Source organism: Bubalus kerabau, chromosome 8 (genome assembly GCF_029407905.1).
Source record: "Bubalus kerabau isolate K-KA32 ecotype Philippines breed swamp buffalo chromosome 8, PCC_UOA_SB_1v2, whole genome shotgun sequence".
Taxonomy (NCBI): domain Eukaryota; kingdom Metazoa; phylum Chordata; class Mammalia; order Artiodactyla; family Bovidae; genus Bubalus; species Bubalus kerabau.
In genome coordinates, this window is record NC_073631.1 from 60,663,014 (window position 1) to 60,679,305 (window position 16,292).

At 37.1% G+C, this 16,292-nt stretch overlaps 1 protein-coding gene across 10 annotated transcripts in view; it reads left to right on the forward strand.

The window, feature by feature from the left end:
- Positions 1 to 16,292, forward strand: part of IMMP2L (inner mitochondrial membrane peptidase subunit 2) — a 984,232-nt gene that overhangs the window by 661,215 nt on the left and 306,725 nt on the right. For all 10 annotated transcript variants that reach the window (XR_008717859.1, XR_008717861.1, XR_008717860.1 and 7 more), the window contains one exon: positions 4,541 to 4,606. Coding sequence is in view for 2 of the 10 variants with exons in the window: in XM_055590369.1 (XP_055446344.1) it covers positions 4,541 to 4,606 (66 nt within the window). In the remaining 8 variants the exon portion in view is untranslated. The remainder of the gene's footprint in view (positions 1 to 4,540; positions 4,607 to 16,292) is intronic.

Consider the following 16,292-nt stretch of genomic DNA (forward strand, 5'->3'; position numbering starts at 1 on the left):
TGGATTCATTTTGATATTTGGCAAAACTAATACAATTATGTAAAGTTTAAAAATTAAAAAAAAAAGAGAGTATAAAATCTTGACATTTTTACAGAAAGGTATGTTACATGATCATATACTTTAGGACATGTACCCGTGTCCCTAAACACTCAATAACAAATTGTATTAATGGTATTACTACTATTCCCTTGTCGATATAACAGGAAAACAGTGTCCTGTTGTTTTAATGTACAATTCTTTGGCGATCACTGAGGCTGAAAAATTTTTTTATACATTTCTGGTTATCTAAACAGAGAGACATGGGGGCTGCTGCTGCTGCTGCTAAGTCACTTCAGTCATGTCCGACTCTGTGCGACCCCATAGACGGCAGCCCACCAGGCTCCCCCGTCCCTGGGATTCTCCAGGCAAGAACACTGGAGTGGATTGCCATTTCCTTCTCCATTGCATGGAAGTGAAAAGTGAAAGTGAAGTCGCTCAGTCGCGTCCGACTCTTAGCGACCCCATGGACTGCAGCCTACCAGGCTCCTCCATCCATGGAATTTTCTAGGCAAGAGTACTGGAGTGGCTTGCCATTGCCTTCTCCGACATAGGGGCAAATTTTCCTAAATGTCAATAAGTAATCTTGCACAGAAAATATGAATTCTATCATCTTGAATGACAGAATTTCTGCCATAAGGGTGGTGCAGATGACACCACCCTTATGGCAGAAAGTGAAGAGGAACTAAAAAGCCTCTTAATGAAGGTGAAAGCAGAGAGTGAAAAAGTTGGCTTAAAGCTCAGCATTCAGAAAATGAAGATCATGGCATCCAGTCCCATCACTTCATGGGAAATAGATGGGGAAACAGTGGAAACAGTGTCACACTTTATTTTTCTGGGCTCCAAAATCACTGCAGATGGTGACTGCAGCCATGAAATTAAAAGACGCTTACTCCTTGGAAGACAAGTTATGACCAACCTAGATAGCATATTCAAAAGCAGAGACATTGTGTATATGTACCACAGCTTTCTTGTCCATTCATCTGCTGATGGACATCTAGGTTGCTTCCATGTCCTGGCTATTATAAACAGTGCTGCGATGAACATTGGGGTACTCGTGTCTCTTTCCCTTCTGGTTTCCTCAGTGTGTATGCCCAGCAGCCATTAAAAAGAATACATTTGAATCAGTTCTAATGAGGTGGATGAAACTGGAGCCTATTATACAGAGTGAAGTAAGCCAGAAAGAAAAACACCAATACAGTATACTAACGCATATATATGGAATTTAGAAAGATGGTAACAATAGCCCTGTGTACGAGACAGCAAAAGAGACACTGATGTATAGAACAGTCTTATGGACTCTGTGGGAGAGGGAGAGGGTGGGAAGATTTGGGAGAATGGCATTGAAACATGTAAAATATCATGTATGAAATGAGTTGCCAGTCCAGGTTCGATGCACGATACTGGATGCTTGGGGCTGGTGCACTGGGACGACCCAGAGGGAGGGAATGGGGAGGGAGGAGGGAGGAGGGTTCAGAATGGGGAACACGTGTATACCTGTGGTGGATTCATTTTGATATTTGGCAAAACTAATACAGTTATGTAAAGTCTAAAAATAAAATTAAATTAAAAAAAAAAAAAGCAGAGACATTACTTTGCCAACAAAGGTTTGTCTAGTCAAGGCTATGGTTTTTCCTGTGGTCATGTATGGATGTGAGAGTTGGACTGTGAAGAAGGCTGAGCGCTGAAGAATTGATGCTTTTGAACTGTGGTGTTGGAGAAGACTCTTGAGAGTCCCTTGGCCTGCAAGGAGATCCAACCAGTCCATTGTGAAGGAGATCAGCCCTGGGATTTCTTTGGAAGGAATGATGCTAAAGCTGAAACTCCAGTACTTTGGCCACCTCATGCGAAGACTTGACTAATTGGAAAAGACTCTGATGCTGGGAGGGACTGGGGGCAGGAGGAGAAGGGGACGACAGAGGATGAGATGGCTGGATGGCATCACTGACTCAATGGACGTGAGTCTGAGTGAACTCCGGGAGTTGGTGATGGACAGGGAGGCCTGGCGTGCTGAGATTCATGGGGTCGCAAAGAGTCGGACACGACTGAGCAACTGATCTGATCTGATCTGATCATCTTGAATGGACCAGATTCCTCACTCTAGCTGTACATGAATGACATTAAATTTGTAGATTTACTCCATTTCAGGAAGGGGACAGATCACTCAAAAACTCTGATCAAATTTCCGTTTTAAAATAAAGAATGTTAATAATCAATCTAGTGAAACATTGTGTCAGTAAGTATGACATATAAGCCACAAATGGTGTAGATGATTTTCTTTTCTCTGCAATATATTGTGTGAAATAGACACCTTATTAAAGCTGCATGTTTCCCTTAATGAGGTATCAAATTCTGAATGTGTTTATAATCTTTTTAGTATTTTTGCATTTAGCTTCCTTTTTAAAGGTAATTCAATTCAAAATGTGACTTGCATTGGAATTATTTTTTATCTATCACTGATTTTCAAATCCATATTAAATGATCATTTATGTGATGTGTGAGATGTTTTTTGAAATAGATCTTTTAAGATCAAAAGACTTAAAATGTTACTGTCAGGAAATTGGACATATTAAGATTGTGATAACCATTGCTCTGTAACAAAGTGCCCCAACCTCCCGCAGCTGAAAACAACCAACACTCATTATCTCATACATTTTCTAGGAATCAGGAAGCCAGAAGCATCTTCAGAAGGTGGTGTGGCTCAGGGTCTCTCATGAGGGTGCAGTGAAGCTGTTGGCTACAGCTGTACTTTCTGAAGACTTGACTGAGGCTGAAGGATCTGCTTAAAAAAAAAAAAAAGAAATGTATTTGATATACAATATTGTGTTCATTTCTGGAGTACTACATAGTGATTCAACATTTACATACATTGGGAGATGATCACAATAAGTCTAGTAACCATCTGTCCCCATACAAAAGTATGATGATACTATTGACCATATTCCTTGTGCTATATATTAGATCCTGGTGGTTTATTTATTTTGATACTGGCAATCTGTACCCCTATATCCCCTTCATCTATTTCACCCAATCTGTCACCACGCCTCTCTCTCCCAGCAACCACTCTTTTATTCTCTGTATCTATGAGTCTTTTGAAGGATCTGCTTCTAAGCTCACTCACAGGAAGGTTGCTGAGGACAGACATGGCTTCTCCCAGAGTGAGGGATCCCAGAGACAAAGTGAGCAGGGAGGAGGAAAGAGAAGGGGAGGGGAGTATTTATTAGAGTAAATAGTATTACCTTGTAACATTTACCATAGCTATTAATCATAGGTTAAAATAAATGATGTCCACACTAAGCATATCAGAATGTATCAGTTTCTTTTAACTGTTAATAGACTTACCTTAGCGCTCTGTATTATATAATCTTTACATGGCTAAACCTACGTGTACTTTTCAAAGAATTTCCTCCTCTTGTGCCTTAGCATTCCTAAAACTCAGATCCCTGATTTTCCCTCCATCTGCCTCTCCCTCCAGGAGTGTCCGATATTATATCAAAAAGATGGTAGGGTCTTAGAGGAAGCAAAACCCAGAGCTTACAGGAACCTCAAACACTGTCTCCTCTGCACTTTGATAGAATAATGCTAGTATCAATGACAAGATTCCGGCAAGGCTGGGCTCTGCCCCTCCACAACTGCTCCTTTAGCACAAGAGACAGAGCAGCTTTAACTGAGAAATGTGGCAAGGAACCAAGGGGTTAAGAATAGCCCCAAACTTCAAATCCTTGAAGAAGTGATATCCTCTCTCCTGGGTGGGCTTGGTCCAAGTTCTTTGTTGGAAATAAACCAACATGGAAAAAACAACAAAAGAGACTCCAGATTCTTTGTTTTTTCAAAATAATTCAGCTTCAGTGTTTTCTTTTTTAAATCAAACTCCTTTGTTTATTTTAAATAAAATGCAACAAGTATGTTATCATTTTAAAGAAATGCCTCATTATTTTCTCATGTAATTAGTTATTTGCTTTATATACATTGCCTCATTTAATTTAATATTAGTATCTTAATTTGTAATTCTTTGTATGCATTTTAAAGATGAGGAAATCCACATCTGAAGAAGAAAATTAGCCCATCAAAATTAAAACTTCAAAAAGGGACTCAAAGCTGAAGCTTAGTTTTATGACTCAGGTTTATTTTTTTTAGAGTAGAATATATTAGTGTTGCTGCTGCTGCTAAGTCGCTTCAGTTGTGTCCGACTCTGTGCAACTATTTAAAAAGTTAAGACAATGTTTACATAAATAGAATATTAGATCATCCTTAAGACAGACTAAAACTAAAAGTATAAATAGTACCATTTGGAGGTAATATCTGAAATGATTTGTTTCATTAATCCTCTTTCCTACAGGTACTTTGATAATTCCTTCTCACTTAAGACTTAAGTAGGACTGATGTCAAGTCATGGTTGCAAAGGGTCCTGTAATGACTTTAATATAGCTTATTTTCTTGTAATATTTATTTCCATTTTCTTAAAACAACAGACATAACTGATTATATAACTTTATTTTTCTAGATCCCCTAAAAACCCAGAACAGAAGATTATTAAGAGAGTGATTGCTCTTGAAGGAGATATTGTAAAGTAAGTACTTAAGCTATGGTTTTTGAGTTCAGGTTATCAATGTCTAGATTTTTGTTGCGTTTTAAATCACATACACGGAATGTATATCTCAGTCTAGAGAGGTATATTTGATGGCTTCAAAGCTTTGGAGACTTTCTAAATGAACTACTGCATCTTTAGTGAGTATCATCAATCATTTGATAGGATATAACACATCCATAAGTTGACTGATGGTACTCTTATCCTCTACTGGGAGACGCATTTAAAATAGATATTAATTAAGGTGAAATTAACCACATTTTGTCAAATGACCATTAAATAACTGAATTTCATATATTTAAATTAGCATCATTTTTCAGATTATGATGTCAAGTTTCATTTTAGAAAAATTCAATAATACTTTATTATTTTAGAAGCAAATACAGAAACAAAAGGGGAGATTTTATTATAAAAAGGATGGGGAAAGATGTAAATGAATGTGAAATGGAAACTTCTGAATCAGTGACAAAAGCAGTAGCTTTAGAAAATAACATTGGGACTTCACTGGCAATCCAAAGGTTAAGAGTCCATGCTTCTATACAGAGGGCACAGGTTTGACCCTGGTCAGGGAACTAAGATCCCATAGAACACTTGGCCAAAATAAAAGAAAATAACATTGTAACAATCAACTGTTTTAACAATATGTAATAATGTTTTATTTATTCTGCTTGCTGATAAATATAGAATAATGTTTGAGATTCAACAAGTAAATACTGATGTAGTGTGCAATGTCTCATATTGATTGCTTACTTTCTTATATGTTACAGCCAAGTCTATACAGTGTGGGATTCACTATGCTTTGAAACTATATTTAGAAAGTTTTTTGATCCTGTTTTCCCAAAAAGCTTGATCCTAGACTATTTGATTAATGACAGTACAGTTTAAGCAATATCATTAAAATGATCTAGAGTAAAATCTCGACCAGCAGTTCTCAAATGATGGCCCAAAGGGCACCGGGAGTTTCCAAGACCCTTTGTGAGGGTCTCTGAGATGAGAACTACTTTCCTGATAATACTAAGAAATTATTTGCTTTTTCACTGTCATTTCTCTTGAGTGTACAGTGGAGTTTTCCAGAGGTTATATAATGTATGATATTGCAGCAGATTGAAGGCAGAAGTAGAAACAGAAAGGGCTGTCTTCTATTAAGCCAGATACTAAACAGATTGGTAAACATGTTTGAAAAAAATAAGCCTCCCTTCTCACTATTTTTTTCTCTTGTTTTGAAAAACAGTTGTGATTTCCATTCAACTTGTTCTTTTTGTTAACATACAGGCTTATTATTGTTATTTTATATTGAATAACTAAGATATCTAAAAATTCTCCACTATAATTTCTAATATGATAAATATTGACAGCTAGTATCCACATAAACAAAGGTTCTTCAAGGCCTCAGTTATCAGTAGAGCTATTGGGGTATGATGTGCTTGGTCTCTCTTCATGAGTATTTGCTTGGTCTTTTTTCCTTCCAAAATTCTTGTTGTTCAGTCACCCAGTCATATCCTTATTGAAGTATGTTTTATATGCTGTGCAATTCAACCACTTTATAAATATGTTGTGTAGTGATTTTTAATATAAATCTATACAGTTGTGCAACCCTCACCACCATCTAGATTTGAAGCTTCCTATTACCTTCAAACACTCCCTTCCCAGATTTGTCCTAAACTCTGGTTCCCACAAATCCCCGCTGCTATTGCCACACAACCATGGATCTGCTTTTTATGGGTTAGCCTTTTCTAGAAATTTTACTTACATTTTAATATATGTTGTCCTTTGTCTCTGGTTACTTTCACTTAGCACAGCATTTTTTTTTTTGGTTTCTCCATTTGTGCATCTGTAGTTTATTCCTTCATATTATTGATTGATTACGTTTGATTACATGAACATACAACTCTATGAGTATATGCAAATCAGTGAGTTCCACTTTTTAAATGGGTAAATTATATGAATTACACCTCAATAAAGCTATTTTAAAAACAAAACAAAAAAATGGATCAACAAAGCAGGGAAACTTTCATCTAAGTAAAGTAATCTAACAGGATTAGGAATGGCAAGGGGCTCATTTTATAGTATAATTCAAGGAGAACACAACTTTAATTCTGATGTAATATCATTGGTCACTAGATAACTAGTCCACAATGTGAGATTGCAAAGCTTGGTTGGACATTAAAAAGCAAATGAGCAAAAAAAAAAACAAAACCAAAAATGTGCAATCAAAAGCCCTACAACAGACCTTTCTGAAAAAAAGGCAGGATTGTTACTTTCCTCAGTAAGTATAAATATTCTGTTCACAGAGGAGAGGCGGAGCTGAAATGGCAACCCACTCCAGTGTTATTGCCTTGAGAATCCCAGGGACAGGGGAGCCTGGTGGGCTGCTGTCTATGGGGTCGCACAGAGTCGGACACGACTGAAGCGACTTAGCAGGAGCAGCAGCAGTAGGTTTACAGCTTCTTTCCCCATGGATGCCACCCACATGTTGAACCTCTAGCTTGTTCCATTCTGCAAACTGACGCTTGAGACATACGTCCCTTTCTGCCCTCTTCGCTATTCTTCTATCATGCAGCAATGAATGATATAAAGCATAAAAGTAACAAGGCTCAAGCCTTTTCTACTCTGTAGCTTCTAAAAACTGCTTAATACTTGATTAAAAGAGAACTAGTTTTGTATTTGGTGTTTTAAAAGAAAAATTTAACTTTTATTCATCTGAAACTTCCATATCCTAGATATCCTAACCTTCTTGTACTTTTAATTAGTAATTGAATATATTCCTATAATCATTTTCTAGCATTGTTGAAAAACATCAAGGGATAGTTAGGGAATAAAATACTGTTTATTAACGTGGTTACTCCCTTTCTCTGTTATGCATTTTGAAGTGTATGAGAACATATAAAAAGTTAATATGCTATCTGTCTACCACTCATAGCATATTAAAAATTTTATATGTTCTCATATGCTTAAAATGGTAACAAAGAAAAGTATTCTTGCCTGGAAAATTCCATGGGCAGAGGGGCTAGTGAGTTACAGTCCATGGGGTCACAAAGAGTCGGACACGACTGAGCATGCATGTATACATGCTACCACTAGAAATCATTTGTCAATTAGTGTCCTAACTTGTAGTAGGCAAGGTGCTTCTGTCTGTGCTGCTGCTACTGCTGCTAAGTCACTTCAGTCGTGTCCAACTCTGTGTAACCCCATAGGTGGCAGCCCATCAGGGTCCCCTGTCCCTGGGATTCTCCAGGCAAGAAAGAATACTGGAATGGGTTGCCATTTCCTTCTCCAATGCCTGAAAGTGAAAAGTGAAAGTGAAGTCGCTCAGTCGTGTCCAGCTCTTAGTGACCCCATGGACTAGAGCCTACCATGCTTCTCCATCCATGGGATTCTCCAAGCAAGAATACGGGAATAGATTGCCATTTCCAGACCTAGAATTTCCACTCCTACTTTTACCCTGGGTAATACCAGATTATCTAGTAGGCAAGCTAAGCACTAATGTAGGTTTCCAGAAAAAAAACATTTTTTTTTAGAAAAAAAGAAGTATTATTTCACTAAATGACCAAAGGGGGAAAAATAATACTTATCAGGACTTGGCTATACTTACTGTGCATTTTATGCTATTTTTATTTTGAATTACACATAATTAGAGGCTATAAAGGGAACCATTATCTTTTCAAAGGTTAAGCCCTTGAAAAGCTTGATCAAGTCCTCAATTTAATGTTCTGTTAGTTAAACTCCTTCAGATTACAGTTAAGTTAAATGTTAGTCACTCAGTTGTGTCCCTCTCTTTGCGACCCCATGGACTGTGATGTGCCAGACCCCTCTCTCCATGGAATTCTCCAGGCAAGAATACTGGGGTGGGTAGCTATTCCCCTCTCCAGGGAATCCTCCCAACTCAGGAATGGAACCCAGGTCTCCTTCACTGCAGGCAGAACCTTTACCATCTGAATCACTAGGGAAGCCCAAAAGTGTTAGTTTCTAAAAGTGAGTTGTGTCTAAAGGTGGGTTTGTGTCTCACTTTTTGAGATCCCACAGACTGTAGTCCACCAGGCTCCTCTGTCCTTGAAATTTTCCAGACAAGAGTACTGGAGTGCATTGCTGTTCCCTTCTCCAGGGATTGAACCTGAGTAGAATCCAGTTTAAAGAGCACTCGTTTGAAAGTTACCTGGTGGAGGCAGGGTGACAGAGCCCAGGAGCAGCACTTCTGGTTTCTGTACACCTGTGCCCTGTCCGCTGGCACAGCACATGTGCTGCTTTGTCTATGTTCCCACTGGTATTGCTCCATTGTCAACTTCTGACTTCCCTGGGTGTGGGCCATGCTTAAACCACCTGAGAGAGGTCTGAGTTTGCCCCTTTGATCTAGAATTCATCCTCCCTGCAGGCCACTGGTCAACTAATTGGTCAGCTGCCTTTGGAGTAGGTGCCCTTGCCTGGTTTAGTCAGCTCTGTCTAGGCAGGTAATTTACCTGGTTCTGATGCTGCAGTTATGAGGAACCTCTTGGAATGAGCTTGTATAGCAGACGTCCTGAAGCCTCCCACATTCTGGCAGTGAGATTAGGAGTCACTTTCCTTAGCATTGCCCTTCACAACCTCATTTTTGATTAGACTATACCTGCTCTCCTTGGTATTTGCTCTGACCTTACTCTCTAGGGAAGATTTTTTTTTTTTTTATTGCAGAAGTAACACAAGTTTGAAAAATGTATAGTACTGTCATGAACATCCTTGCACACATGCCTTCATACGCTTGTGTGTTTATTCTCGTGGAATAGATACCTATAAGTGGAAAAAGTCAACAAATGCTTTGCTGTTGCTGCTGTTGTTACTTTTAGTTCTAATATATACAGCCAAATTCCCCTCTCAAGAGGTTTGTGTATGTTTACACTCTTACCAACACTGCATGAAATACCCTTTCAGAAGAAATTGACTTAAATATCATGTCCAGAAACCAAAACACTGCATCATAAAATCTGAAAATAGTTCTAGGTGATCAAGTTATATTTAACATAAGCGGTTCACTGACAGTATAGTCCTTACAACTGTTCATGGAATGAACACTAGTGTAGACACTAGAGAGACGTAGTTGAGCAAAGGAGACAGTCTCTTCCTTCATGGAGCTTTACATTCTAGTGGATGGAAGCTAATAATAAACAGACAAACATATCACATAATGCAGTATCACAAGTTAGAAGTGCTATGGAAAAAAATATAGTAGGGAATGAAGTCTAGAGTGATGGTGGGAGTCTGATAGCTAGTTTAGATAGAGTGTTTACTGTAAAACTCTCTAAGGAGAAGGGATTTAAGCAGATATCTAAATTAAGGGAGAAGAGGAGGAAGAGAACCATTCTAGTGTCTGGGGAAGGACAGTTCAGACTAAAGGAATAAATAACAAATGCACATCTGAGATAGATGCATGTTAGATGAGTTTACAAGATGTCAGCATGTTGAATTTTCATGCAGGAAGAAAATAGATGTAGGAGATTAGATTTTAGAGACTTGCAGAACCTTGTGGGTCATAGTAAGGACTTTGGATTTTATTCTAGGAGCATGGCAAGCCAGTGGAGAGCTTTGAGCCATGGAGCAGTATGATCTGATTGGTGTTTTTAGAGGATCACTGTGCCTGCTGTGAGGAGAATAGGCTAACGGGAGGCAGTCTGACCCAAATAACCGGTCAAAGTACTTTTCTCTTGAGAAAATCACATCTAGCTTCTTCTAACAGTAGTTAGGTAACCTTATTTATGACATGAATGATGACTACTTTGATTTGTTATTTCAGAGTGATTCACAGAAGTAGTCACATTATTTGTAATCACTGTCATTATGATTATATTGACAAATGATAAGTAGAGTTGAAGTATTCATTCGAAAAATTCAGACAACTGTTGCTCAGACTGTAAAAGAGGAGACTTTCAGGGGTCCAAATGTTCTATCTTGATGTCAACATTGATTAAAATCACAAAGCAATTGCTTGATTCTCTGGATAGCTTAGCTAGGAATGTTAGCTTTTGTCATAAAGTTAACCCAAATGAGGATGCTTATCTATAACATTAACAGTCAAAAGCTAATGAAAGTAATATCAATACTCATTAGCTCCACAAAAATATTTTTCATAGTTATTTGTTTTTTTCTTATTAATTTGTTATGACTCACAGAGAAGCCCTGTTTTAGAAAAGCATAAAATGAGTACAAAGTACTAAATTACGGCAAGTCAATAGGAATCAACCACAATTGAAAGTTCTAAAGCATCAGTATTTTTTATTGGGACATTTATATTTCTGTTTTACAGATTTTGTCAGCCCAGTCAGAAATGAAATCTAGCATTCTTGGTCCTCGTCCTTGGTCAAATACACTTCACAGACATTTGGAATCTGGGCTTCTATGTGGTCTGCAACCTCAATGAACTAAATGAATAGTCTTTGTAGCCCCTAGTGAAGAGGGAAATCAAATACTTTATCACCTAAGCTGGGACACTTTTTAGAGCAAAAGGGGATGATGTTAATTATTTGATTGGAGTAATCAGCATAAACAGTACTGCCCAAACTGCAGCAAGTAGTCACCCTACCAGAAAATATAATCTACTTTCTAATTCACGTAACACACATTGATTCTATTTAGTCTGTAGCCTTCCTTGTTCAGAAGAGTTCCAAGAAGCGTTCATATAAAACAATCACTTTGTGGCCCTAGGGATGTATTAGATCTGGTGGGATCAATGGTGTTGTGTTCACAGCAGTGTTTTTCCTGTTGTGAAATGTAGCATAAGACTTTCTCTCACAAGTATTGAGACTGCAGTGTAGTCTGAGGTAGACAATTGTGAGACTTCTCTCGCTGCAAAATGTTTAAATAATAATTCCCCTTAAAGTCTGGAGACTTTTACTTTGTAAAATGTCAAAACACCCTAATGTATTAAAGATAACTTTCTGGTATTAGCAAAAAAAAAAAAAAATCCATTAAATCACTGGAATTTAAACATTGTAAAGCTTGTTGATCTTAAATGTGCTATTGAAGATAGGAAAATCAATATTAACCTATCACAGATGGTTGGAACATATTATATTCCAGCAAATGATGAAGCTTTATATGAAGAAAAAGAGAACTAAATTGAATTTCCCCAGTAAAGTTAAAAATGATGTTTGTTTAATAACTTCTTTTTATGGTTGGTGTAATATTCTGAATAATAGGAACCTGATGTGTCTATTGGGCTTCCCTGGTGGCTCAGACAGTAAAGAATCCACCTGCAATGCAGGAGACCTGGATTTGGTCCCTGGGCCAGGAAGATCCCCTGGAGAAGGAAATGGCAACCCACTCCAGTATTCCTACTTGGGAAATCCCATGGCCAGAGGAAGCCTGGCGGGCTACGGTCCATGGGGTCACAAAGAGTCAGACACAACTGAGTGACTAAGCACAAATGCATATGATGTGTCTATATGGCTCTCTTTGAAGACCATACATTGGTTTATGGCATTTTTGGTAGATTAGAAATTCATCTGTCCTAAAAGGAAGGATAGAATGAAAAAGGAACTTGTAAAGAAGCCTGTATCCAGAACCCTGATAAAGACTGGTGAAGGCATTGTTTTCTATGAGTATGGAAAACAACAGTTTATTTTATAATTTTCAAATGGGAATGAGATAGATGGTTGCTGCTGAGAACAGCAGCATGTTTACACACTGGGTCCTAGCTGTTGGGAAACTGAACAGAACGTTTTCAGAAAGCTCTAAGGCCCTTTAGCTTGGTTTAATTTGAACACTAACTTTTCCAAAGCAAAATAGCATGGCACATCTATGCTTAGTGCTTAGAGTCTAACCAGTACTGTTAGTTAATAGCTAAGAGTTTGAATAATGAAAATATGTGTTTCAGAGTCTGCCCAAGAGTTCAGTTATCACTAAATTAGAGGCATTTGTGAAAAATCATCAGCTTCCCTCCAATGTGAACCTGGGAAGTTATTAATATATTCTGGACATTTTTACCTTCTTCTTGCTAGAGAATTTTAAGTCTTCTTTATTAAAGAATTAGGGATTGATAGGTAACTCATACCATTTTGGAAATATTTCTTTCTTTTATATAGTCATAGATGATTATTTGTCACACTACTGCTATATCCGTGAATAAAAATGGAATTGCTAATAAAAACTCTGTGCCTTAGCAATAGGTATTTCTTTCTAAACATCAGAGAGATAGTTACCTTAAGTTTCTATGTAGAAATGTTGACCTTGTTTTTTTTTAAAAGTTCAGATTACTTCTGTGATCAATTTAGAATTGTAGGGAGATTTATATTATTATTTATTGTTGTTCAGTCGCTAAGTATTATTATGGTATTACTAATATACCATAATAATATTATTTTTGTGGTATTCTCTCCACTCCCCATCAGTGATTCTCTGGTTTCATTTTCTGTCTTAGAAAATGTCCTGTCTCTTGACTAGGAATCTTCTTTAGGCATGAAACTGTTCCATATTTGTTCATTCATGCATAGTCATTCATTTATTCATTCTCTGTGGTGTAGAGGTTATGAATACAAACTCTGAATTCAGTCTTCCTTGATTCACATCCCAGCTTTACCTCTTAATGTTTTACTTTGCCAAATTAGTTAATTCTCTAAACTTAATTTTTTCGTCTGTCTTTAAAATAGAAATTATAATAATACATACTCCATAGAGTTTTCTTAAGGATTATATGCAGTAGTGAATATAATGTGGTTAGCACAATGCTTGGCACATAAGTATGTGTTCAGTAAATATCAGATATCATTAGTAGGTATCATGATTTAATCATTTATTGAGTGCATGGGGTATTTACAATGTTCTAGACACTGCAGGATTCTGAGGTTATAAAAATCATAGGTAGTCTTTGCCTTCTAAACTTATAGTTTGGTCTGAAAACAACAAAATCAGCAAAAAGACAAAACAATGTAATGAAAGAATTGCCACCAGGGAGATGTGGCAAGGCCCCTGGAATATTGGAGGGAAGGCATCTGGTTGACCTGAGGAGCTGGGCTGTGTTAGAGACAACTTTCAGGTTGAAGATTGAGATGAACAGGACATTTCCAGCTTCTTTCTTAATTGTGAAAGTAATACAGGGTTAGTACAAAAAATTCAAACAATACTGGGCATATGAAGTAAAAAGAAAAGGCCCCTTTTTGCTTATTAGCCTTACAGAGGTTTATCTGGTATATATCCTTCTAATCTGTGTTACACAGTAGGAGAATGAAATAATTTGAAAAATATTTATCTTATAGCAGAAGTTTCTCCCTAAATACTCCATAAAGAAAAATATATACTTGAGATAGCTCTGTAAGTATATGTTTCCTAATGTGTATATACTCAGGTACATTTATGTTCTACTAGTATACTCATATGTCTACACTGTGTAGGTATTTGTAAACATGGCAATTCCAGAATTGCTTATTTAATAAGGCCTAAGTAATAAGTAATAGTCCCAGGAGTAATGTACAGTAGTTGTGATTTATGATCTAGAGAAAACCATTTATAGAAAATTAAAGGCAAGAACATGAAAATAAATATTAACTAATATTCTCATTATTTAATACTCTTCAAATTAAACTCACCATATCTAAAAGGAAATATTAGCACCATCATGTCCTCTCCAGGAAGTCCATGGACTGAAATAACTGCGGTATTTCAGGTAGGAAACCCATTGGCTTAGCTTGTGGTAAGTTGTTTCAGTTGCGTCTGGCTCTTTGCAACTCTATGGACTGTAGCCCTCCAGGCTCTGTCCATGGGATTCTCTAGGCAAGAATCCTGGAGAGGGTTACCATGCCCTCCTCCAGGGGATCGAACCCAAGTCTCTTACCTCTCCTCCACTGGCAGCAGATTCTTTACCACTAGTGCCACCTGGGAAGCGCCAGGAAGCCTAGCAGGATGCTGTGATGTGGCTCTATCCTAGTCCACATCTCCTTGCTTCTCTCTCGAAGACAGTAGTCAGTTTCTAACTATGCTTTTCACTAAGCTCCTGTTCTCTCTAGTTGAGCTGGCTTTGGGACTTTGCTCCTCATTTCTGCCATTAGCCTCATCCAGTTACCCAGTACAGGTAGGTTATGTGAAGTGCTCTTCTGAAATCTGATTCTTCCTAACAGGAAGTGTATCACATTTAAATCTGGCTGGAGTATCAGTGATCAGTGTATTAGTCTTCTTTGCTGCTAGCTTAATTACATTTCTTAGGAGTATTACTTTCTGAAGTTGTGGACTCCCAGTTAAAATAGAGAGAAATGCTAACTTTTGTACACTTCTTTGAACGAAATATTGATTTTTTTTCCTTTGCTCACAATAATGTAAGTCTGTCAAATATTTTGAAAAGACATATAAGTATAATTATCTCAGTAGGAAACTAAAAAGATTGTCTTAAAATACCTTTTTAACTAAGCTTAAGAGGCATGCCAGGAAGATTCAAGAATATTTCAACCTGAATAATTACTTAATAATTATGGAACGGGTAGCTCTTCTATTTTTGTGAGATTTCAGCTAACCTTGTTTAAACTTAACTTTGACCATGGTTTCTCTTTTAAAATGTTTGCAGGAAGAATTTCATGTAGGAAGCAGATGTGTTTGATATGTTGATTTAATTAGTTGTGGATGCTCTAAAGTTTTTATTAATTTTTTTCATCTCAAAATGTCTTTAAAATGCCTAAAAACCATAGAGGTTGCATGATAAAGTGGAAAGAATGTTACACTCGAACTAAAATGATAAGCGATCCAATGACAGTTCTGTTTTCTTCCAAGCTGTGTAACCTTGGGAAAGTTATTGACTTCTCTGAGTTTTGATTTTTTAAAAAAACCTATTTCCAGGGTTATTGTGAAGACCAAAAGAGGTAAATTAGTATATGTACTAATCCTCTCTTATGAATTTTAACATGCTATCAAAATGTAATGTGATTTAACTTTCTACATGAAATAATAGATATAATTTGATTAGCGCAGAGCTAAACCAATGCTTAGAAGAATGTCTTGCCCATTTTAGATTTATCATTTTTTTATCATTGTTGAAATAATTTGATTGTGCTGCTAGACTAAGATATAGCACCATATTTTGTGAATCCAAGAGTTGGAAGAAAAATCACTTTTAAAACTTTCCATTCACGTACTCCCAGGTTGGCTATACGACTGAGAGACTTCACCTTATACCTTATAGGATCTTGACCTGCTTTTTTTTTGTACACTGTTACCTGTTGGCAAGATATTTCATAATTTTGATATTTGTTTCTTATTGTACTATAGTAGGGATCAGTATACTTTCTCTGTCAAAGGCCCATAATAGTTTTGGCTTTGCAAGCCACACTGTCTCTGTCAAAAGTCCTCAACACTGATATTGTACCAAGAAAACAACACTCAATGATCCACAAAATGAATGCTGTAATAAAAATCTATTCACAAACACAGATGTTGGCCTACATTTGGCCCATAGGTCATAGTTCGCCAATCCTTGGTCTGTGTTGCCTACTTTTATTCTCATAACTTGGAAATCAATAAATATTACAAAACTTACTTCTAGTCTTGGCCAATACTTTAAATAGAAGAGAAGAATTAGCCTAAAGTCCATGGGTTCTTTGGTTATATGTTAGTTGAATCAAAGGACAGTAGGAGAGAAAATACTGAGCTGCTCCTCCAAGATCTTTGCTGAATTGCTAGAAGCCACATGAGTGCACCTGGACAATGAAGATATTTGTCTTGA